Genomic DNA, 26800 nt, shown 5'->3' with positions numbered 1-26800 from the left:
ATGAATGGTCACTCAATGTATATAAACATTACAAAAATCCCCCAGCCTGTGAAAGATATTGAGACATCAGATAAACTATGTGAACTATTTTTTTAAATTATGACAAGTACTTTTTAATCACCCAAATAATATCAATAAGATCTTAATGTAATTAAAGAATATTCTGAAAGTAATTTAGAAAGCTTGGAGGGAAGATGTAGAAAAATCAACTATAATGAAATTTCCTTTCTATTATTACCAAAAATGAGGACAATTAGCTTTGTGATGGCACTGAGATTCTCATATTACCTCTGAGATAGCTGGGAAAATGGGAATATAAACCACTATGAACGTGTGCTTTTGGATTATTAGGATGTTGCTACTGTTAAAAAATAGAAAAAGCTTTTTATTATTTTTCTTTCCTGGAGACTTCCATTTAACTACAATCATGTTTCAAAGAAAGATCAACTGCTTATATGTGCAGTGGCCTGCCTCTAACCCCCAGATGTTTCATTCTATAAAACTGGGATTTAAAGTTAAATGGATGCTCTAAAATTTGGGTTGTTGCCAGTATTTTAGCAATTCTAATTAGATAAGATAACTTTCCTGGAGGACACACCAGCAGGGATTCTTAATACTTTAGGATTCTCAGTGCTTTAGTTTATGAGTGAATGTGTGTGTGGGTCTGTATATATTTTATTGAAGGCAATAAGAAATTATATTAAATAAATCATATAACTATATTTCCGTAGTATATACTTTTTGAAGTTAAAGACAGCAGTACAATTAATATAAATAAGCTCTTCATTAAAAACCTGTTAACTAAATGTACCATAGGGGTTCACATATGAATTTAAGTTGTGTACTGTGGTGGTAAGCTACCCCCAAATCTCAGTGGCTTATGACACTAAATGTTGATTTCTCACTCAGGCTACATGGCCATTGTAGGTCAGCTGTGGCTTTGTCCATGTTGTCTTCACTCTGGGAATGAAGTAATGGTGTAGCCTCCAAGTATGGCTCATCTTTTGGTAGAAGGACAAGAGAGATATGGTGAACTGTGCACTGACATTAAATCTTCTGCTTGGTAGTGATGCATGTCACTTATATTCCATTAGCCAAAGCAAATCACAAGGCCACACCCGAGTTCAATAGATCAGGGAAGTATAATCCTCCTGTAAGGAAGGAGCATTTCAGGTCACACGACCAAGTTAGAAGTCAGTGGAGTGAAAAGTATAGTTCTCTGACAGGAAGGAGAGAAGAAATATTGAGAATAATAGCCTACCTTATTATCTGCCGATAATAACTATCAATAGAATTACTATGGAGAAGAAATAAGGTAGCAGATACTATAAAGGTAAAGTTTTAATTTATAATGTTAATTTGTACTCATTAAGGATAAAAAGGGTGGATGTTAATTAAACTTATGGTAATAATTTTGCTATATATATATATCAAATCATTCTGTTACACATTTTAAATCTGTAGTATAATATATGTCAATTATATCTCAATAAAACTGGAAATCTTTTTAAAAGATTTATTTATTTTAGAGAGAGAGAGAGTGCATGTGAGTAGGAGGAGGGGCAGAAGGAGGGGGAGAAAATCCTTAAGCAGACTCCCCTCTAAGCTGGGAGCCTGAAGTAAGGCTCGATTTCAGGACCCTGAGATCATGACCTGAGCCAAAATCAAGAGTGGGCTGCTTAACTGACTGAGCTACCCAGGTGCCCCTGGAAAAAAATTTTTAAGAAGGATAAAGACGGTGAGGGCTGCATTAGCTAAGATGTTTTAAGTCCAAAGCAAAAGAAATCTAAAAGGATACCGTAGAAAAATCAACTCAAGATACTGAATTAAATTTGCATGTTTACTGCTAGAAGGAAGACTATCTCTGAAACATATGGAAATAACTCATGTATTTTGGATTTATCTGACTTCACCAATGTAAGTGTTTAGTCTTTGGACCCTTTCTCACTGGAGGACTGAGATTTACTAGAGTAGGTGTTAAGTCTAAGAAGATCATACTCATTTGAAGATGGCATTCTTTATGAGTAACAGAGAAGAGTATTTTGTTACTTTTGATGAATTGTAGATGAATATCTATATTGCTGCATTTTCTACCATGGTGCAGAATTAAGCTGAATCCATGGGCTTGTTAAACACAGGGGTATAGTGAGAAGCATTAACTGGAGAGTCAGGACTTGATTCTCAGCTTTGCTAATAAGTGAGTTTGTGCATTGGCTAGTTCCCTACTGTCTTCAGTTTTCTCATTTATAAAATAAAGGCAGTGGTGTTATTTGATTTCAAAAGTCTCACTTCTAGTCATAAAACTTGATAGTCATGTCCCCCTCCATATATGTGGCAGGTGAGTCACCCATTCATGATTTGATGATAAGATATTCTCTGACAAAGTTCTTGGAATATGATGCCTGTGTTCTTCTGAATTGAAAGGAGGAAACATAGATGTGTTCAATACTTTTTCCTTTAGCCTTCTTTTCTACACATGCATTTTTAAATGTCTCACCAGTTATTACAAATTTTCCTGTATTTATTTACCTTTTATTTTGTATTTTTGGGTATGGTGGTTTAGAGTCACCACATCCAGTTGTGCAGAGTGTGTAGTGCACAAATCTACGACCACAGTTCACATTTTCAGTGCCTAATCTCTACAGCCTTTAATGACAGCTGTGGTGGCCAAGGTTTAATTTATTATTTCAATATTATGTGTTATCTTTCTTGTACTGAATTCTTAATTTTTGAGTATTATTATATCAGGATGGTTCATATGAGGAAAGCATTAGCCTTACTGAATGTAAAATATTATTAATGCTTCTTCCCCTCTTACTATTTCCTAACAAAATTATAAGAATTATGATTATCTTAAACTCTGTTTTTCAATACAGAATTTGGTTGAACTTTCTATCATTCAGATTTTTTTTGAATTATTTAGTGTTGATAAAGTGGATGACGAAGATGATGAGGATTTAACAGTGAACAAAACCTGGGTCTTGGCACCAAAGATTCATGAAGGAGATATAACACAAATTCTCAACTCATTGCTTCAAGGCTATGACAATAAACTTCGCCCAGATATAGGAGGTAAGTTTGAGTTATCTGTTTGGGATTTTGGTGACTTTGGAAACCTTATTTACTAATGTTATTTTAATCATATAGCTCATATTCCTTGGGTATCTGCTGTATGTCAGAGACTGTTAGGTTTCATAATTATTAGTTAAATTGGCACTGTTGAGAAATTCACAGTCTGATGTGGGAAGAAAGGCATATAAATATTTTTGATGTAATTATTTTACAACTGCTACAATAAAGGGTACAATAGCAAAGTTTTGATAAAACTGCCTGAAAAGCTAAGAGGTATTTCATAAAAGAGAATATTTGAAAGGTAAGTAGGGTTCTAATTTTGTGTCAATGCAGCACTGTTTTAATTAATTATAAGCCTGTAATAGTGTTGGTAATCCTACTTTGTTTTTCTTAGTCATTTGCATTTATGTATAAGTTTTATAATAATTAACTTCTAAGTCCCCCCCAATGGCTTATTAAAAACAAACAAAAATTATAAACCAGCCAGCATTGTCATTGGGATTGCATTAAATCTATGGTCAATATGGGGAAACTGAAATCATTACCATATTGAATTTTTACTATACTAAATTCATGAGCATCATGTATTTCTTTCTTTATATATATATATTTTTATTGTTGCCTATGAAGAAGTGTTGAATATATCTTACTAGATTTAATTCTATGTATTTGGAATTTTTGTTGCAAGTGTAAATAGATTTTTAAAAATTTATTTTCTAATTTTATATTAGCAGTATATAGAAAAAAAGTTATTTTGCATATTTATTTTGTCCACAGGAGCCTTGTGAAATTTTAATTACTTACTGTTATAGTCTTCTAGATTTTCTACAAAGATAATGACTTACAAATAATGACTACATTGCAAATAGTATCTATTTGCAAATAATGAATATTTTACTTTATTTCCAAAATTATACAGTTTTCATGCCATGATGCATTGGCTAAGACTAGAGTAAATTTTGGATAGTTTTGGGCTGTTCCTAATATCAGGAAGAGCAATTCATGTTTCACTATTAGGTATGATTGCTGTAGGCTTCTTTTTTTAAGACATTCTTTGTAAATCCTTTCTCTCCTTATTTTGCCAGAGTTCTTTTTTCCTCAATGTTTCAAATAATTTCTGTACAACTATTGAAATAATCATATGATTGTATATTGCCCTTTATTCTACTTACCGTTTGTTCTATAAGTAACTGTCTGATTTTTAAACCTTAAACCAAATTTTCATTTCTGGAATAAATAGCACTTAGTTGTGATATGGTAACTTTAAAAAATATCACTAGATTCAGTTTTGTATTTTGTTTTGGAATTTTACATCTATGTTCATAAAGGAATAGCCATTTATTTTACTTCCTGTAATGTCTCTTTCAGTTTTGGAACCAAGATCATGCTAAGGTCTACAAATAAGTTCTGTTGTCCCTCACTTTTCATCTTTGAAAGAGTTTATCTAAAATGGATGCTATTTCTTCCTTAAATATTTGGGAGAATTATTTGGTGAAGTCATGCTGGCCTAGAGTTTAATTTGGGAAAGAATTTTTTAACAATTCAATTACTTTAATAGTTTTAGTAAGTTGAACCTCTTAAGGAATATAAATTTTCAAATTTACTAGTGTTAAATTGTTTCATAATAACTTTTGTGATATTTTTAATGTTTCTAGGATCTGAGTTTTTTTCCCCTTTATCATTTCTGATATTAGTAATCTGTTCTTTTATTTATGAATCAATCTTGAAGGACTTTTTCAATTCTATTAGTATTGTCATAAAATCAAAATTTGGCTTTGTCAATTTTCTCTGTTGAAAAATTTACTTTTTTTTTAAGATTTATTTATTTGAGAGAGAAAGAGAGAGAGAGAAAGAAATGCACAGGGGGAGGGATGGAGGGAGGAAGAGAGAGAGAATCCACAAGCTGACTAGGAGTGTGGGAGCCTGGCAGGGAGGCTCAATCCCAAGACCCTAGGATCATGACCTGAGCGGAAACCAAGCATTGGCCACTTAACCGACTGAGCTGCCTGGGGGGTCTGAAAATTTTTCTTAAATTTCATTGTTTTACAACATTTGGCTTATTATGTTAATCTAATTTCCTCATATGCAATTTGATGTTTTCTCAGATTGCTTTAATTATTTAATTTTAAGGTAAAACTTAGACTTAATAAAATAGCATCCATACGTGGAATTTCCACAAACCCTTTAACCCTAATGTTAACATTTTATATAACCATAGAAATCCTAACCTAAGTCAAGAAAATAATATCAAGAATACCATTAACTACTCTACAAACCTTATTTAGATTATGGCATGTGCCTCACTAATGTCTTTTTATTTGTTTCGGAACTCCAACAAGGATCCCACAATGCATTTTGTTCTCATGTCTCTTTATTTTCCTCCAATCTGATATAATTTTTATTTTTCTGTATGTTTCATAAACTTGATAACCTTAAAGAGTACTGGCCAGTGGAATGTCTGTCAGTTTGTCTGATGTTTTCATTATTCCACTAAGTTGATACATTTTTTGCTAAGGATAACACGGAAGTGATGTTGTGCCCTTTCAGTGTGTTCTATCAGGAGGTACATGATGTTAGTATATCTTATTGCTGGTGATATTAATTTTAACACTTGGTTTAGTATGGTTTCTTCTAGGTTTCTCCACTGTAAATTTATTATTTTTCCCCTTCTAGATTAATACATATGTTGTGAGGAGATACTGTCAGGAGGACAGCCAACTATGTAAAAATGTCTCAGCACATGTTTGTCCATTAAGCTAATATCCATCAATGATTCTTAACTGTAACAGTATTTATTACTGTGCTGTTTGCCAAATGGTGACTCATTATTATCATCACTCCTTCTATACATATTATTTGTAATTCTACTATAAGGAAGAGCTGTGGCTTATCCTCCATTTATTTATCTACTCATTTATACTCAGTGTAGACTTACACATATGTTTTCTTTTATAGCTTATAACCCATTATTATCATTATTTTGTTGCTAAAAATAAACTTGGCACTGGGACTTCCTATAGTTTGGCTTCTGTGTCCTTTCATACGTCCCCATCATTTTCTGATCACATCCTTACTTTTTAGTACATAAGATATTCCTGGCTTATCTTGATCCAAGCAATAAAATTCACCATTTCTCCAAGGTAGTTAGAAATCAAGATCAGGGGTGCCTGGGTGGCTCAGTTGGTTAAGCGACTGCCTTTGGCTCAGGTCACGATCCTGGAGTCCCGGGATCGAGTCCCACATCGGACTCCCTGCTCGGTGGGGAGTCTGCTTCTCCCTCTGATCCTCTTCCCTCTCGTGCTCTCTGTCTCTCATTCTCTCTCTCTCAAACAAATAAAATCTTAAAAAAAAAAAAGAAATCAAGATCAGGGCAGTAGGCATATTCATTAATATTGGGTGTTATTGCTTCTTAACCATTTCAGCGAGCAGAATTAGAAAATATATGTTCTACAAACACATTCATGGGCATCTATATTTCTATATCTGTCCTTTCTTACATGTATTATAAACCATGAGTTCATACTGATAGTTCTGCTTCCAAACTAAACATCATGGGGTTCATTCTAGTGTTTCCTCTTTCCTCATTTGTAATTCCTTTTTCCAACAGTGAGACACCTGGCTCTGATTTATCCATAGTATATTTTCTTATTTTCTTATTTTTTCAATTCCAGTAAATACAAAATGTAGTTCTAAAATTTTAACATGTCATTTGTCTATGTCATTTGTCTATGAAAACAAATTAACTAGAATAAAATACTCAAGTACAATTATTTTCATCTTTAGCTTTACAGAATGTAATTAAAATATTGTTCAACAAAGTTAACTTAGGTTCTTATCTTTCCTATTCCCTTCAATGGTTATTTTATTCATTTCTAATACAGTTTGGCTCAAGTATTACTGGCTATATTCCACTTTGAGTGGAATTCATCCATGTCTACTTTTAGTACTTGCATGGTTTTATTTGTTTATATTTAATTCCTTAGTCCATTAGGAGTTACTGTATGGTACAAAGTATGAATCTATTTTTTCTCTTTACTGAATGGCTTTTCTGTTGGCTAAACATCATTTATGAAAGAAATCAATCTTTGCTTCTGTTATTTGAGACACCCACTTTCTCATATTTTACATTTTCTTATGAACTTTGGTTATTTCTGATCTTTCTGTTCCATTCCCTCATTTGTTTTTCTATGTGTCACTACACTATAGTAATAGTAGAGACTCAACAGTATATTGAGGCTAAAACATTTTGTATTAATGTCTTATAAGGCTAATTCCATGTCATATTTTCATTTGTTTTGTTTTTCCTTTCAGTTTATCTGGCTTCTTTTTTTTTGAGAGGGAGAGGGGGTTGGGAGGGGTGGAGAAAGGGAGAGAGAGAATCTTAAGCAGGCTCTACACCAGGGCCGAGCCCCATTCGGGGCTTCATCTCATGACCCTGAGATCATCACCTGAGCCAGAGTCAAGAGTTGGTTGCTTAATTGACTGGGCCACCCAGGTGCCTTATTTTTGCATTTTTTAATAATAATAAATTTAGCTCTATTAAAAAAAAACCTCACAATACTTGTTTGTATGTTTAGTGGGATCGCGTTAAATTTGTAAATTAACTTTGGGAGAACTAAAATCTTCATAACACTGAGTCAACTAATATGGGAACATGGGCTGTCTTTGAATTCTTCATATTTATTTTGCATCTTTCAGGAATATTTTAAAGATTTACTCATACAGATTTTTCACATTTTAAAAATTGAGTCCTAAGTATTTAATTTTTTCCCTGACGTAAAGGGTAGTTTCTCAACTATAATGTCCTCTACTGGTTATTAATTTTGTGTATCAATGTTATTGATTTATGAATGCTTATTTTATATCCTAGTACCCTCCTGCTGCTTTACTGACTTTTTTATGGTTTAAGCATTATCTGACTTTTCAAAATATGCTATCGTATCGTATATAAAGATAATTTTATTTTTTCTTTACCAATTCATATGCAACTAATTGATGATGTCTCTTATCTAATAGCATTTATTAATATCTCTAGTATAATATTGTGTAATAGTGGAGATTGTGAGTAACTTGACCTTTTTCTAGATCTTAGTGGAAATGACTAATGTTTTGTCCTACAAAGATTTACATTAAGAAATTATCCCTCAACTTTCTTGGTTTTGTTTTTATATTTTTTATTTATTTATTTATTTATTTGAATGAAATCTTTTTTTTTTTTTTAAAGATTTTATTTATTTATTTGACAGAGAGAGACACAGCGAGAGAGGGAACACAAGCAGGGGGAGTGGGAGAGGGAGAAGCAGGCTTCCCATGGAGCAGGAAGCCTGATGTGGGGCTCGATCCCAGGACTCTGGGATCATGACCTGAGCCGAAGGCAGACGCTTAACGACTGAGCCACCCAGCCGCCCCTGAAATCTTTTTTTTTAAGATTTTATTTATGTATTTGTGTGTGTGGGAGAGAGAGCACAAGCAGGGGGAGCGGCAGGCACAGAAAGAGAAGCAGACTCCCCACTGAGCAGGGAGCCTGATGCCGGGCTTGATCCCAGGACCCTGAGATCATGATCAAACCTAAGGCAGCCAATTAACCGACTTAGCCACCCAGATGCCCCTTGCTTTTGTTTTTAAATCAGGAAATTGGTATTAAAATTTGTCAAAGGCATTTTCTGTATTTCTGGAAATAATTATGAATATTTTCCTCCTTAGATCTATTAATATGATAAATAATATTAATTGAAACAATTTGCATCCTGGAGTAAAGCCTCCTTGGCCATGAGGTGTTGGATGAGGTGTTGGATTCCATTTGCCAATGTACTATTTAGTATTTTGCATTGGTATTCATGAATGATATTCATGTTTCATTTTATATTTGAGTACTGTCTTCATCTTTCTTAGATATCCTTTTTATATTTGTTTCATGATAGGGAGTTTTCATTTATTCTCAAAAGTCTAGCAATTTATTGAGCTTTAGTGACAACTGGTCTTTGGAGATTTTGTAGAATTCCATTGTAAAATTATCCAGGTCTCATGTTTTTTGGAAATAATCACCTTGTTTTCCTATGGAAATTGATCTTTTTATACTTTATACTCTGTCAGGATGAATTTTGGTAATCTGTATTTCCTTAAGAAAAATGTCCCTTTTATCTATGTTTTCAAGTTTATTTGCAATGAAGTCTTCAAAGTAGTGTCTTAGGATTTTAAAAAGTTTCTTGTGTTTCAAACTTTACTTTTGCTTTTGTAATTTCTTACTTTATATGTTGTATTATTACCCCCTTTTTTTGGCCAAGAAAATTAAAATACTATTTTCCTCTACTTTGTTAATGTCCTCCAAAGCTCAGGATCCCATTTATTAATGAGTTCTACCATTTTTGTCTTAACTTCCTCATAATTTCTACCTTGTCTTTATTGCAACCTTCATTGTATTTTATTTTGTTTTACTTTTTTCTTGTTTTTCTAGTTTTTGACCTGGGAATTTAATGATTTCTTTTCACTCTAAGTTTTTGGCATGTTACTATCTGTCTTTCCTTGCTTCTTTTGTAGATTTTGCCTCATAAAAGTAGCTACTTTGTTATTTGGTTTATAAATATCCTGTGTATTATCTTCACAATGACTTGTGGCTTTAAACATTAAAAAGGAGACCTTAATTGTCGTTTCTAAAGCTTTTTGACTTAACTTATGCTTAAATTATGCTTCTTTTTCTTCTGTTTCTTCAGTTCAATCAATTCTCTGGTCATTTCTTCCTATTTGTTTTTTTCATGTGTGGGATGGGGAGAGGACATTTCTTTACTTATTTCCTGAATTTCTGATTCAAGGTTTTTTTTTTTTTTTTCTTACCCTCAAATAGTTGTTTGAATCCTTTTGACCGTTTAGAGTATTGTCTTACAACTTTTTTATTTTTTGGGTTAGTATTTTTTGAAGAGATTTTCCACAGCTGATTTGTCCTGGGTCTTGATTTCTTATTTCTGCAACAATTTTGTATGGATCTCTTCCCTTTTTTCCCTACTGTGTTTCTAGTTTGCAAGTATTTTTTAAGATTCCTAATTCATCGACGTTCTTTTATGTCATTATAGCAAATCCAGATACTTTAAATGAATTTGTTTGTAGGTGGTGCATGTTTGTTTCATGCTAGGGGAGGGATGGTATGATTTCCAATTCACTGGTTCTCTTTTCTTGTAGGAGCATGAAATCCCCCCCTTTGCTTCATTTCCTGCACCCAATTTTTAAAGCCCGCTTCTTTTTTCCCTTTTGACATTTTTTTTCCCACCCCAAAACTACTTATTTTGGAGACTGCTCTTTTACATCACATATATTGGTAGATCGCTTTTCTGTTAGTTCTTGTTCTGGCCATAGGACACATTTTAAACACTTTCAGATTTATGGCACGCTCATTCTCTCTACTTGTCCTCTTACATCTACTTTTGGTAAGTAACTCTCTTCTTTCTTCCTCTATTTAGCTTAGTCTGCTTTGCTTACTACAAATTCTTGCATTAGAACAGATTTGAGAAAGAGCTTGAGAGATTTTTTGCCAGGATTTGGTGGTTTTTGTTTTTTTATTTTTCTTTTACAGTTGTTTTAGAATTTGGGCATTCTCTGTCTTCAAGTTATGCTGAGGCCATAGTTTTTGGGTACTTGTATTTTTCCCTTTTTTGTTGTTCTATATATTTTTGGAGGAAATATTAAGAGATGAAGACATAAGAAATTTGTACAAATTTCCTCTAAACTTTTCTTTAGCCTTTCACAGTTTATTCCTTTATAATTACTTCTTGGACACATTGGCTAGTTTAAGTGAATAATGCTTAATTTAAAAAACTAGGTTGTATTGTGGATATATTTTTGTTATTGATACCTAACAATTCGATTTTCCTCCAAGAACATACTCAAGTTCAGTTTATTATTCTTGTTGCTCAAATAATCTATATAGCAACTTTTTTGTGTTATTTTTTATATTTTTGTATTAAAAATACCTAACTAAAACCATTAATTTTTCTATTTTTCTTAAGTCCATTCAGTTTTTGCTTAATATATAATGAAACTCTTTAGGTACATACAAATTTAGGATTCTTATGACTTTTTATTGAATAGAAGTTTTATATTTGGATTTTGTTTACTTTATTGTTAAGTATTACAATCTTTTTCTTTTAAATAAAGTGGTTAGCGCAGATAAATTTAAGGTAAGTATTGTATATATATTTTTTAAATCTACTGCTATTATATTTGTTTTGTTTTTCTAATCTGCTTAATCTGCTCTACAAAGTTTTTTTTTTCTCTATTCTTTCCCTCACTTGGATTCATTACATAGTTATAGTTTTATTTTCTCTTTATAGTATCTTATTAAATATAAAATTATCATTTTAAGTGATTAAAATGTTTATTCTTACTTTATTAGATTTAATCATAAGCAAATAACTTTATTACAATTCAAGGACATTTCAAGCCATTTACCACAGAAACTCTAGTCCTTTTTTGATATTATATCTATGTATTTTTATGCTGTATTTTGAAATAACAAAATTATTTTAAAGCGTTTAAAAGCAATTAATGTTTACCAAGAAATTACTCCCTTTGGTATTCTTTCCTTTCTTCATACTGTGTTTCCATTTAGAAAAATATTCCTCTCAGTATTTCTTCTGGTGTAAATCTCATGGCAAAAAATTATTTCAGTTTTTATTGAAAATATTTTTATGTCACCTTCATTTGAATGATATTTTCAATGAATATTTAAACTCAGGGTAGCTGCTGTTTCCAAACTTTATAAACCTCACTCCATTTTCTTCTCAATTCTATTATTTCCATTGAAAAAAATCACTTTTCAACAACAATGTTACTGTTTTAGAAATAAACTATTTTTTTAATCTCTGTTTGTAGGTTTTCTTTGTCTTTGTTTTCTGCAGTTTTATATAAGGTTCCCAGACTTTTTTGTTGTGTTTTTGGTATTTGGGAGAATTTGCAGGATTTCTTGAATCTATTTGTTGGAATTTCTGATTGCTTTTGGAAAATTCTTCGCCAATATTTCTTCAAATATTTTTTCTATCTCAATTTCTCTGTAGCTCCAATTGCTGATGTTTGACTCTTTCCCTATGTCCAGCATGTCTCATACACTTTTATATAATTTTCATTGTTTCTCTCCGTGTTTCATTCTTTTTTTATTATTGACCCCTTTTCTAGTTTCATAATTCTTACTTGTAGTATTTGCATCTGATTTTTAAAGTATTTCAAGTATTTTATCAAATTTGCCATCTTTTCATCATTTTCTTATATATATTAACTGTAATTATTTTAAAGTCTGATAATCACAATATCTTGATCACTTGTGTGACTTTTTAAAAAATTTCTTTTTTGGGGCGCCTGGGCGGCTCAGTCGGTTAAGTGTCTGCCTTTGGCTCAGGTCATGATCTCAGGGTTCTGGGATCGAGCCCTGCATCAGGCTCCCTGCTCAGCGGAGAGCCTGCTTCTCTCTCTCTCTCTCCCTCTGCTGCTCCCTCTGCTTGTGCTCTCTCTCTATCTGTCTCTCTTTGTGTCAAATAAATAAATAAATAAATCTTTTTCTTTTTCATTTTATCTCTTGGTTTAAGGTGATTGACCTGTTTCATTTATGCTATGTTAATTTTTTATTGAATGCCAGTAGAGTATATTAAAAATAATGGAGATTTAGATGATGTTATTTCTTTCCAGAGAGGATTTTAATTTTGGTAGTAGAGTCAAGAAAGGAAATTGCCTTCATTTGGCTCAAACCAGTATATTTCCTTTTGTAAAACTTTCCTTTTTCCCAGGGCATAACCATTTGAAGTCTCTCAACTGATAGCCTGAGGTTTGTACTAAGAAACCTTTTCCTTGATGGCCCCAGAGATGCTGGAAATAACTGAAACCTCTCCATATTATTTTAGACGCCCAGCAGCTGATTTATATTTGGTTTCTTAACATCACACTGTGCATATGCACAATTTAGGAATTAGTAAAAACCTTGAGGGGGAATTCCATGTAGAATGTCTGATTGAATCCTCTCTTGTTCATTTAGTTGCAGGGAAGTCTTGGCTGTCTTGACAGCCCTGAACTCCAATTTTGTCTCTCTAGCCCAGTGAGACAGATACAAGTTCTAAGTCACTCTCCTTTTTTAATCACCATTTCTGTGCAGTAAAACAGCAAATGCACCAAAGGGGAAAAGTGGCCAGTATAATGCAGAGCTTACATCACTGCATTTACATTCTTTCCAGGAAATTGTTGCATCAAATCCTGATTTTGTTTGCTGCTGTGTGATTCTTTCAATAATTTTTTTTAATTTTAAATAAATCGTATAGTCATGTTCATTGAGATGGTTAATTTGATACCAATTATTTATCATAAGAAGCAGAAATCTGTACTTCCATTTTACTCCTCATACTTCACTATTATTAGTTGATACTCCCTTTTCTTCCTGTAAATAAGATCCCTGAAATAGATCATCACCATATCCCTGGTCGCTAAAACAATACCTGAAGCATAAATTTAAGGTTTCACTTACTGTTTGCTGAATGAGTATTTGCTGAATAGAAGCCAGTGTATATAATCTTTTTTATTCCATGTGTAGGTATTTTGACAGTTCTACCTCATCAATTTAGCATTTTAAGTACATTATTTCAGATCAAGATATGGACTTTCAAATTCCACGTACATCTGTGACATTGTCACTTAGTTTAATAGTGTAGCTTAAACATGTCCTAAGAACCGTGATAATCATACTGTGCATAGCAGCATTTTCTCTGTGCACCTCAGAGTATACATAATGAATGTCTTACTTGTTGAGGTGCTCTTTGCAGGCATTCCTTTCTGTCCAAAATTTCATTAGCATCTTTATTCTTCACTGATGTTATGAAAACTTATATAGCGAACTTACTGAAGACTTTTAAACTTAATGGCAAATTGACATTAAGGTTTTATAATTCTAGTAAAGGTTGTATAATTCTAGTAAATTTTCAACTACTGTATGTTGAATCCTTTTCATTTCTTAACAACTTTTTGGGTAGAGTCTATGGCTTTCCAAGAAGTTTCAGTGATTGATATAGTTTGATCTAATCCAGGAATTAATATCTGAACAGAATTAATGCTATCACTCTCCCAGGACACAGGGTAGACGAGTGCCACCAGAGAGGGACTTGGTGGGGTGAGGAAGGGAGCAGATGTCATCTGCTCTTTTATTCAATCTGCTTTACTCTTCTAGGTTCTTAGTGATGGGAACATGCAGGAGATATGAAGAGGAATGGTCTTTGTGTTCATTTAATTGGGTGCAGTTGAAACCTTTGTCTTGTGAGTTTTCACTTCATTTCTGGCACACACCAACTGGCCCTTGATGTACTTTGAGAAGCAGTTGTATAAATAACAAGTTTTATGGGTAGGAGGGTAGGATTGGTTTTTGTTGTTTGTTCATAGGCATTTTAACTGTTTATTTCCTTGACGTGGTGAATTGAGATGGTTCTCTCTTCCACCCGCCTTAGCTCCTTTCATCAAGATCATGCTCCTGGTGTACAACTTTCTTGTGTCAAAAAACTGGTGAGATCCCTCTAGCCTAGTCAGTTTCTTTCGATGTGAGTTATACTCACAAGAAATTACAGTATCCTAGACACACTAAAGAGTAGGTATGCAGACACTCCACTGCTTTTCTTTATTTAGATCCCATCAGTCCTTTCTAACTTTCTTCCCACCGCCCTATCCCCCCTGGATCAGATATAGGAGCAGGAGCAGGTTGCTAAGTCTGCTGTCTAAAGAAATGTTTAGCTATAGAAGGAGAAGCCCATCTTCTATTTTCCTAAGATGACATTTCCATAAATTAAATATATATATACTTGATTAAATATATGTATGAATTATATTACATTAAAATAGATTATTAAATATATATTAAAATTGTCATATGTATGTGTACTGAGTACTTGATATTGGTTATTGGCTACGGACTACTTGAAATATGGTTAATATGGCTAAGAGAATACATTTTTACTTTAATTTAATTAATTTCTATTTAAATTTAAGTAGGCATATGTACCTTGCATAGTAGCATTTTTTAAATTTTTTATTGTTATGTTAATCCCCATACATTACATCGCATAGTAGCATTTTATCTGTTCATCTCAGAGCATACATAATAAATGACTTAACAATTGAAGAGCTCTTTGTAGGCATTTTCTTCTATCCAAAATTTGGGTTAGTATCGTTTCTGGCTTATTGTGTTGGTATCTATTGGCTAAAGTATTAGACTGCACTTAAGAGCTTACTTATCCATATGTACCTTTTCATCCATACGTATCCATATGTAACCTGCAGAAGGAGATGGTGAGTGTTAGTTGACATTTCCTTGTTAGCAAGGCCTGGGAAGAAGTATCTGGACCCCTGGGATATCTTTGGTTTGAGAAACCCCACTGTCTATTCTAGGGCAAGAAAAACATATTAGTTATGGTTTTTTCAAAGTCTGTGTATTTTAACGGTAACATATAAATCATTGGAGCTATTTCTTTTTTTTTAATGCCTATTCTGTCACAACAGAAAAGACTGTTAAACTTATGTTCCAGGATTAGAGGTTTTAATTGACCCGAGTTAATTTTTAATTAACCTTAATTAATTAATTAATCTGAATTAATATACAAAAGTGACCCAGAAGCTACACAATCTGCTAAAGGTATCTTAGAGCCATTTGAATATGTCATCTAAGAAAGCATGGTTAAAACAATTATGAAGTATTTTTAAAATCTGTTTTATTTTATATCTTCTGATTAAAAACTGATTACCCATTTCTACAGTTGGCTGTTTTCTGTTTTGCCTTAGCTACATGGAAGCTGAGTGTGGAAACTTCATTGATCCAACTGCTTTCTTCTTTTTAAATTCTTTTTTGCTTCTTCTTACTGTTCTCTGCATTTTCTTTAAGTTGCTCGGAATGTCCATTCTTTCTTATATTCATTCCCACTGAGAGTTTATCTTATATTCTGCTGAGATACTTAAAGCAAAGTACTTAGAATCACAACGCAGAAAGAGGCCTTGCAAAAATAATCCAGTGTCCTCTCTACCTGCCTTTCATCTATCAAAAATGTAATTTGCTAGGGTATTACGTTTCTTTCCGTCATTATTATGCTGTCACAAAAAAAGCGATCTTTCATCTCCATGTGCGTTGAAGAATTAAACATAGTCTGTGCCCTCTTCCTAAAGATCGTTTAATGAGCCTGGAATGACAATTTCCTTTTAGTCTCCTCTTTTATTTTTGAATGGATATCTGATGTTTTCTTTTTTAAGTATCACTAAAATCCTCCAATTGAACAAACTTTGTACTGAGAAAATCATAGAGCTAAGAAAATGTACTTACTCTACCAAGAAGCCTATATTTTAAGTGATTTCACCCACAAGTATTGTTCATAGTATGAATCGATAAAAGTGGTGATGAGTCATTATTAAGGAACAATGACAGTTTTCTGTTGTTTTCCTCTTTATATTTTGAAGCATATCATCTCTAGCTGGGGTTTTAAAATTAATCTGAAATATTTTAGTTCCCTTTCAGACTTATTCTTTCTCATGTTTTGGGACTGAAGTTTAAAGAACTAGATGAGGGGCGCCTGGGTGGCTTAGTCAGTTAAGAGTCTGCCTTCGGCTCAGGTCATGATCCCTGGGTCCTGGGATCCAGCTCTGAGTCAGGCTCCTTGCTCAGTGGGGAGCCTACTTCTCCCTCTCCCTCTGCCTGCCGCTCTGCCTACTTGTGCTCCTTCTCTCTGCCAAATAAAAAAATTAAAAACAAAACAAAACATATAAAGAACTAGATGAAATACCAGCAGCCCCAAGTCATAAAATAGGGTACATAATAACTAAGGAAATACTCATAGTTTGCAAATATACATTTATTAAGTTACCTATTGAATATCTTCATAATAGCAATGATCTACATTGGACTCACTAATGTGATTCTTCTTTTGTCTTATCTCAGATGAACGTGATTTCTGTTGCTCATGAAATATTTCACTGTGGCTCATGCCCTAATGCAAAAGTTAATACTTTTCTAGTGTTATATATTTGTCTCATGATTGGTTAAGGAAATACTGATATCAGGAAACCAGGATAGAACACTCATATCTAAAACTTTCTATACTATATATGTGAAAAGTATGTCGTATAAATAAAAATGCCCCCAAGAATCATTTATTTCTCAGCATAGGCAATGTTCAGCCCTTTTTATCATGTAATAAAGAGATGTTCAGTGTTCGTTGATTTATCAGATGAACTGAAAAAAATCTAATTAAATAAGTCTGGTACATTGCGCTTAATTGCTTATAACTGGTAATAAATATACTTACAAATGGAACTAATAAACGTATGTTTTTTAAAATTAATTGGCTTTCATAAAATCCATTCTGTAAATCTAGCTAAAACTAGCTTAATTGTATGATATTTATTGGCTTCAATTCATAGTCAAAAATAAATGGCAAACAATTAAAGCAAATCATCTCAGAAGTCATCAGCCTAAGTTAAATTATAAAGCCTTCTATAAATCATATGACCTACTTTTATTTAAGAAATCTAATTGTTGGCTAGCAGATTGAATTACATTACCATGTATTGTATAGGTCTAGAGACTTATACTTTTGCATACTAAAACTATTTTTAACAAATATGGTATATACCATGTAATAAAATCTTTACCTGAGGAAAACCAAACTATGTAAACATTATTATGTTTTTCTAAGTGTAGTGTGTTTTTTAATTGCAAAGGATAAAATTAAATATTGTTTTAAAATTATATAATCACTGTTTTTCAAAATACCTCAAGTTTTCCATTGAATTCTTGCTAGCATGGCAAATCTGCCAAATTGGAAGTTTCCAAGACAGGGGGCTTGGGGCTGGATAGAGACTCCAGGCAGGCTTAGCTATGTGTTAGAAGGGGAGGTGTGTCCTGCCAGGTCGAACATAGCGTTTGAATTGTAAGAATGATAAATATTAGGCCAAAAATGGGAAGTCAGATAAACTTTAGAAAGGAGAACTGAGTAAGTGTTACTAAACATGCCACTTTATTATAGAAACTTACAATCTACAAGGAGGTTTTTCTGCTTTATTTTGTTTGCATCATCTCTATAAAAATCTCTGTGAGATATGATAGGTTTTCTTCTTGAAATGGTTTTCTTCTTCTTGTCTACATTGTGAACCCTTTACATTCACTCTTCAACAAGTATTTGCAAATTAGTAAATGAATTCTTTATATTTTATTTGGTGGGACAGGGGAAATAAAGTAAACCATGAGAAAATACTTTTCATAGCAAACTAAAAACCATAATCCAATATTATCGCAGGTATTCATTAATCATGTCATTTGATAAACACTTAAAAGGCTGGATCTGCACTACACATTTTGATAGACTATAAAAATACTGATATACAATACATAGCACTTAAGACTAACTGGGAAAACACAAATGGTTATGTACAAAACACAATAGATGAAATCCACAGTGACATCTCTACAATACACTCTGTGAAATTTAGACAAAAATACACTTAGTTCTGGAGCCAGCATAAACAACATAAAGGAATGTTGTTAACAGGGAAGAAAGAAGCAAGAACAAATATTTATGAAGCTCCTCATAAGAATCAGACCTGAAGGTGGATGCTTTACAGACATTATCTCCTTCAATCCTCATACCCATGCTTCAAGTCCCATTGTGTGCTAGAACATCCTTTTGCTGGCTCACAATAGCTATTTATTAGATACTGTCCCAACTCTGCATTCAGTGACTTCACGTTTGTATCCTTAAATCAACTATTGTGGGAATATTTACCCATGGGTATCGGCAAAATCTACAAATCAGGGCTTCCCACTATGGGAACAAGGCTGTTAAACAGTTACCAACACACCACTGATAGGCATTAAGTAGGATTGCGTAATATTTAGGTTCTAATATCCATTCGAATTCTAAAACCCTATCATGTAGCAGAGAGTAAATTATCTAGTAAATTTTATTGAATTTACTTCCTTAATTTTAATGAAGGATTTAGATATTTATAACTTTTTTAGGTTGTACATTAAAGTGTTTTTAGGGGTGCCTGGGTGACTCAGTTGGTTAAGCATCCAACTCTTGATTTCAGCTCAGGTCATGATCTTAGGGTCTGGGATCAAGCCCTGAGTCAGGCTCCACATTCAGCATGGATTCTGCTTGGAATTCTCCCTCTCCCTCTCCTTCTGCCCCTCCCCTTGCTCATGCTCTCTCTCTCTCTCTCTCCCTCTAAAATAAAATAAAAAAATACTTAATGTTTTTAGTTAAAAATGTTAACTTTTACGTACATAATTGATTTTTTAACTGAAAAGATATTTGTGTTTTTGTAATGGGCAATGTTTCTTAATTTCCCAATGAGGAATATTTTATTATTTAAATGGTAAATGTTATTTATGAAGATTTATTTAAAGCTAAGATTTATTTAACACAACCTCTAATCTTATCTTTGACCATTCTTTGTGTTGGTATTTTGCAGTGAGGCCCACAGTAATTGAAACTGACGTTTATGTAAACAGTATTGGACCAGTTGATCCCATAAATATGGTGAGTGATGAATATTAAAAATAATTGTCTGCCATAGAGTTCTTGAGTATATACCCCAATAATAGAATGGATATGTGATGAATTCTGATAGCTTATCCTGAAAGAGTTCAGAGCAACTGTGAAATGAATGTGTGCCAGGTTCAGGGACTAGTGCTAAAATATCCCATATCTAAGAATGTGTAACCTCTTACTCCAATGTGCTGTGTTGGTAGGAACTATGCTAGGGCATGAAAAATTATCACCTCATCCATCACGAGTAGATCCCTGAAGAAATCTGGAGAGAGATAACCACAAGGACTGAGGGGAAAATAGAGAAGGAAAAGGACTTACTGGCAGAGTGGGAGCATGCACAAGATGATGGAGGAATGCAACAACCTGATAAGATCAGGGGAACTTCCAGGGGTTTGATAACACTGGAACATAAAGTGCAAGTAAGGAAGTGAGGCTGACAGAATGTCTATGGTCCTTATTAAGGAGAGTCTTCTCAGCCATAATAGGAAGTGTGTGTTATATGAATTGTATTCCCTTAGATCAGAGAAATGATGGAAACTTTTCATCAGGAGGGTATCATAGGTGAATTTATATTTTTAATAAATCACTTTCCAACAATGTGGAAGATGGACAAGACCATTAAGAGGGTTAGAGACACCAGTTAAGAGGTTGCTGTAGTCTGGTCAATAGATCTTCTATTCTGAGGTAATCCCAAATTCATATTCTGAGATACTGGAGTTTAGGGCTTCAATATATGAATTTTAGGGGGACACTAGTCAGCCCATAACACCATCCAAAGATAATTCTTAAAACTTTGCTGATTTTCTCTCTTACCTCATTTATTCATTAGTACAATAGTCAAATCATCCCTTTCTTATAGACCTTAACCTCTTTTTTATCTTAATGGCCATCATGCCTAACAGTTGCCTGTGTCTGATGATTACTGTCAGCCCCGTTTTTTCTCTTACTTAATATGATGTTCACATGATTGTCATTAACTTTCACAGCTGCCTGCATTGACTACTGTACTGACAACATTTGGGCCACACCATAGCTGACATCTTTGTCTCCTTATTGCAAAGGAATAGGAATTGGCTGTGGAAATAAGTTGAATTTGAGAATCTGAAATGAGGAGCTCTCAGGAGAAAGTTAGAGCTGGAACAAATATTTGTCAGAAATTAGCTAAACTTCTTAGAGATGGGAATAACAGTCTTAAAGTAAAGAGAAGAAAAAAGGAATAAATATCAGACCTTAAGGAACACATACATTTAAGGACCTGAGAGATGAAGCTGAGATGGTAAAAGAATCAGCAAGGTTGGCAAGAGAATGGAGGCAAAACAGTGGCAAAGAAACCAAGGCGAAGGAAAGTTCCAATACGTTTTCGAGTATTGGCTCTGTCCCAATTGACTTCCTAAACAAACCGCTGGTTTTTGTAAAGCTAAAGCATTCTCTATGCCTGTGTGTATTAATTTAACACTATGCAAATATGAAATTTTATAAAGTAATAGATTATTAAAATGCTAATTTTCTTCTTAGGAGAATCTTACAATGTTTAGTTTCCAATTAACCAATGCTTAAAGAAGACAGGCCCATTAGAGCTTATGGGCGTCTACATTTTCTGAATTGTATATGTTTAGTCTTGGATTCTTGTTTTTAATTTGAATGAATTGATTTTAAAAAAATGTGGTCATTAAAATAAAGAGAAATAGGATTCAAGGCTGTATTCATATTCCAGAGATACTTTGACAAGAATGAATACTGAGGGCTGCCTGGGTGGCTCAGATGGTTAAGCGTCTGCCTTCGGCTCAGGTCGTGATCCCAGGGTCCTGGGATCGAGTCCCGCATCGGGCTCCCTGCTCCTTGGGAGCCTGCTTCTCCCTCTGCCTCTCTCTCTTTCTCTGTCTCTCATGAATAAATAAATAAAATCTTAAAAAAAAAAAATAATGGCTACTGAGAAACTTCTATGATGATCTTCCTATATAAAAGTTTCATGGTATTAAAGATTTAGTTTTCCCAGGAGGGCGAACTACATACTTATAATCTTGGCCAGTGATAGTTTTTTAAAAAGCTAATTAAATGAAATTGCTATTAAAACTGGTGATACTAAAGCACATACAAGAAAAGAAGACATAGAATACTTGCTAGTGTTTATTAAAAGAGAAACATTGTCATACTGGGGATTAATAAGGAGCAGTTTACATAGAAGACTGTTTTAACTAAACAATGCAGGAAAATTAGAATTCAGTTTTCATAAAATGAACAACATTGTTTTGCATATGAGTGTAATCAAGCAAGCAGATTTGAGTGTAATTAAGCAACCAAGAGGATAGGTTTCCCCTTCCCCCCTTAACAACTCATACAATTTAAGTTACTGGTAAGGAACAAAATTAATGTATTAGCTTAATGGTTTTATTTTTTTTTAATTAGCCAATATTTGGCTTCATGAAAAATGGTTATTTATTTTTAAGACTGGCTATAATAAATAATATCTCTTTAGATTACTGGTAAGACCTAAAACATTATTCTATAATAAGATATGCTTTTCCTTACCTTTTTTCAGGGTTAGATTAATGACTTCAATCGTGGTATCACTACCAAAAAAGTAGGATATTCAATAATTGAACATTGAACAAATGTATAATTTAGTCAATAAATAGATTAATTCTATAGCTTACATTTTGAGAATTTAAATTCAAAATGAGTAACAGATGCACTAATGAGGACTGAACAAGAATAAAATAATTTGGATAGAGGCTGTTCAACTATGTGTGCTGTAATTAAAACTCTGAGTTATGTATGAGTACTGAGAACTGTATAGAATTGCTGAATCACTATATTATACACCTGAAACTAATATAACACTGTATCTTAACTATACTGGAATTAAAATTTTTAAAAAGTTAATAATAAAAAAAATCTTAAATATAAACAACAAAAATATACAATCAGAACTGAAGGCAAAAAAAAATGTTAATAGAGGTTATTAGCCTGGATTTAAATGTTTTTTAACTTCTTAATTTTGGGGGCTTTGGAGAAATTATGTGATTTTATTCTTTTGGGTAAGTGTCTTAGAATAATAAAACAATAGCAGCTTTTCCTCTGACTAGCTAATACAGCGTTCAAAGGGCATAGCAATTCTCTGAATCAAGTCAAAATCAGTAAGACATCTAGGGAATCCAAGATGAAATTATGGGTAACTAAGGAGGCTAAACACAAGGGGAATAAGGGGGCACCTGGGTGGCTCAGTCGGTTAAGCGTCTGATTTCGGCTCAGGTCATGATCTTGGGATCCTGGGATCGAGCCCTAAGGCAGGCTTCCTGATAGGCGGGGAATCTGCTTGTCCCTCTCCCTCTGCCCTACCCCCCAGCAATGTGCTCACTCTCTCTGTCTCTCTGTCTCTCTCAAATAAATAAATAAAAATCTTTATATATAAAAAACACAAGGGGAATAAGTACAGAAACAGTGATAGATGAAAATTCCTGGTATAGCTTAGAGGGAAAGGCCAAGCAGGCTCTGCACGAGGTGGTAGAAATACCACCAGGCCATTGGGTAGGCATACACCATGACCTCCCTGGAAGACACACTGACCATTGTCACTGTGGACCACTCCCATGTCTTCATCTTTGGCAGGTACACCCCCCTGACAACTCTATCTTTGGCCCCCATGGTAAGCAATACAGACAAGAAGTCCTTCACTGCCATCCTGTATGGCAATGGGCCTGGCTACAAGTGGTAGGCCATGAGCGAGAGAATGTCTCCATGGTGGACTATGCTCACAGCAATTACCAGGTGCAGTCTCCCATGCCTGTGCACCCTGAGACCTATGACAGGGAGGACATAGCCATCTTTGCCAAGGGTCCCATGGCACACCTGCTGCACACATCCAGAGCAGAACTACATTCCCCCATGTGATGGCTTACGTGGCCTATATCACTGCCAACCATGACCACTGTGCCTTGGCCAGCTTAGCAGGCGGCGCGTCCCCAGGCCCCCTGCTTGTTCAGCTAGCCCTGCTCCCCTTGGGCATCCTATTCTGAGGGTCCAGGGCCTGGGCACCCACCAGCCTATGACAGATGGCCAGCCTTCCTCTTTTAGCACTGCCCACAGCCTGGGAGCCCACATCTCAATGGCCAGGTGGGTGGGGGTTTTCATAGTCTCTACAGCTGCCAGGAGGAGGACCCAGGAAACCAAAGATGGCTGCCTGCCTCACTCTTCTCTGGAATCTTCCACTGAGGCCAGACCAGTGCCTGGCCTCCAACCTCTGCTCCCTCCCTGCTGTTCTTTTGGCCAAGACAGTAGGTTTCTCATGGGTAGGTGGAGAACACAGACTGCAGAAATTCCCAAAGCATCTTATTTTTCTAGCAAACATATTTTCCAGACCTGGAGGCCCTGGAGCTTCCATGGAACATTCCAGATCTAACCTTTCCACTCCCTTCTCCTCTGGAACCACCAGGCCCCACATGCTCATGTCCCTACCTGCAGAAGAGACCAAGTCCTTCTCTGCAGGGTGGGAGTTTGCTCCCTCACTCATTCCAAGGCCTCCTAGGGCTCCCATAAAGTGAACTCCTTGGACTGGCCATCCAACCCCAGGGTGGCAGGGCTGGGAAGAGCAGCCTGGAGAGACAGACACTTCCCAGCTCTCAATATGCATGCCCACTCCTCTCTGAAGTGAGACTCCTGTTTGGAAGGGCAAATTTCTTTTTCTCTTTTTGTTGTTGGTTAAAAGGGAACACAAAACATTTAAATAGAACTTCCCCTGCCAAAAAAAACCCCTTTCTGAATATTTCTGGCAATAAAAAATAAGAAAATTACAGGTATGATTTGGACATGGGTTTACTTATAGAAACTGGTACACCCTTATTTAGTCCAATATTAAGAGATTACTGATATGAGCACTTGGAAAGCATGGGCCCAGAGAGAGAAGCAAGCTCAATGACATAGATGCATCTAGAGGGTGTTATGCTAAGCAAAATAAGTCAGTCAGAGAAAGATAAATACCATGTGATTTCACTCATATGTGGAATTGAAGAAACAAAACCAATAAGCAAAGGGGGAAAAAAGGGGAGGAAGAGAGTGAGAGGCAAACCAAGACACAGACTCTTAGCTGTAGAGAACAAACCGATGGTTATCAGAGAGGAGGGGGAGGGAGGATGGGTGAAATAGGTGACCGGCACCAGGTGTTGTATGGAAATGATGAGTCACTCTGCTGTACACTTGAAACAAATATTACACTGTATGTTAACTAGCTGGAATTTAAATCAAAACTTAAAAAAAGAATGAGGTCCCAGTTGATGTCTGAAGAACTCACTTTATATCATTCTAGCTGCCCGAGTGATACATCACACAGTCCTAGAGTATGGAGCTGAAGCTGACTAGATCCTTCCTGCATTAAACTGCGATTGGTCTTGGTAATGGAGGCAGAGCAGAGGAACCAGGGCACGAGTTATGGGGGGCACAACTTAGAAGGTAGCTGGGGCACCAGCTGGGCTGGACTCCAAAATCACCACTGGCTGGAGATACCTACAAGACGGTCAGCAGGACACAAACCCTTAAATAAACTTAGCAAAAACCAGGATGCTTTCTTCATGGCTAGTGTAGGCATATTTAAAAATAATCCCCCTTTTCAGACTCCTTTTACCAGAAAAGGAAAATCCAAATCTTCCCTATAAAAGAAAAACAAAACACTCTTTAAAAAAAAAAAAATTATTTATTTGCGAGAGAGAGAGAGAGAGAGAGAGAGAGAGTGCATGCGTGCAGATGCGCGCGCACAAGCCGGGGGAGGGGCAGACAGAAGGAGAAGCAGGCTCCCCGCTGAGCAAGGAGCCCCATGTGGGGCTGATCCCAGGGTCTTGGGACCATATTTTGTGCTGAAGTCAGATGCTTAATGACTGAGCCACCGAAGCGTCCCAAAACAAAACACTTATTTTTTTAATCCCCAAAACAAAACACTCTTAAACAAAAGTATATGTAGCATTACAAAAGTCATAAACATGATTCATTATGGAGTGGAAATAAAGGATTTTCCCAGCAATCAAATTTTGTTCCATTCATTTAAGTGGATCAGCCAAGTATCAAATGTGTGTGTGGGGGGAGGGTGATGGTGAGGGGGGTATAGTTAATAATGTGCATGCAAATGGTGAGGGCTGACTTTTTTTTACTTTATCTTATCACTCATTTTTGATAATAAACTCTCCAGACATATAACTTGTGTTTAAACATTCTAGATATATTGAGAAAGCTGGTGCCCACACAGAGATTTTTCTTCAAGAATTTCTTACACTGCAAGGAACAGTTTCAGTGTTTCATGCAATTGGTGCTAATGGTCAACTGGTTTCTCTACCTCTCTCTCTCTGTCGTTCTCTCTCTTTTTTGCCCCTGCTGCTTCTAGATTCAAGGAGGTAATGCATTAGGCATAGCTTCTACATATCAAAAAAACCCTGTTTATTCCTTTTACTATATTAACAGGAATTAGTTGCTCCTTGCCAAGTACATTAAGTTGAGGAATTATGAAACAGCAAAAACATAGAATATATATATATGTGTATATATATATATGTGTGTGTGTGTGTGTGTGTATACACACACACTTTTGTATCTGGATAATTGACCTGAATATGCTAATGGAGGGAAGACAAAGGGTTTTTGTTTTCTTGGCTGTGATAAATTAAAGTACTTGAAGAAATGCATTTATATTTAACGATTTTAAGTTTATTTGCTTGGTTTGTACAATATTTTAAAGCTTGTTTCCATGGATTTAATTTTTTTATTTCTGCATTATGTTAATTTTTTTGGCATTAGATACTCTAAAATCTATTTCTTTTCACAAGCTTCATCTTAAAACAACATAAAATTTACGTACTTTTTGATTCAACACTAGCAGAGATAAAATTAAAATTTATAAACGAATGAGTGTTATTTTCATCTCTATGCTTCTTTGATCCAGTATGCTCATTTGCCCCATAAATAGGAAGTTAAAGTTCTAAAATTAAGGAAATTAAATTAACCTCTGAATCTCCAAAACTTATTAAAATAATTTTATTATTTCTTGATGTACACAAATTCATTTTAATTTTTATTTTGTGGTTTTGTTTGTCTTATATTTATTTACTACCTGTATTGTGACAGTTGGTGTATTGGCTGCTAAGTTATAAAAGCTATGACCTCCTTCCTTCAGAGAGGCATAAAACCTAATGGGGAAGATG

General features: G+C 34.6%; 1 protein-coding gene across 1 annotated transcript in view; it reads left to right on the top strand.

Moving 5' to 3' along the window:
- Nucleotides 1-26800, top strand: part of GABRG1 (gamma-aminobutyric acid type A receptor subunit gamma1) — a 75078-nt gene that overhangs the window by 10800 nt on the left and 37478 nt on the right. Inside the window, exons 2-3 of the mRNA XM_045879466.1 lie at nt 2924-3072; nt 19540-19607. Coding sequence (XP_045735422.1) covers nt 2924-3072; nt 19540-19607 — 217 coding nt within the window. The remainder of the gene's footprint in view (nt 1-2923; nt 3073-19539; nt 19608-26800) is intronic.

This window comes from Mirounga angustirostris, unplaced genomic scaffold (assembly GCF_029215605.1).
Source record: "Mirounga angustirostris isolate CCGP_5_RB_7025 unplaced genomic scaffold, mMirAng1.0.hap1 SCAF_2, whole genome shotgun sequence".
NCBI lineage: Eukaryota > Metazoa > Chordata > Mammalia > Carnivora > Phocidae > Mirounga > Mirounga angustirostris.
The sequence above is the reverse complement of the archived record's forward strand: the minus strand, read 5'-3'. Positions and strand labels throughout refer to the sequence as shown.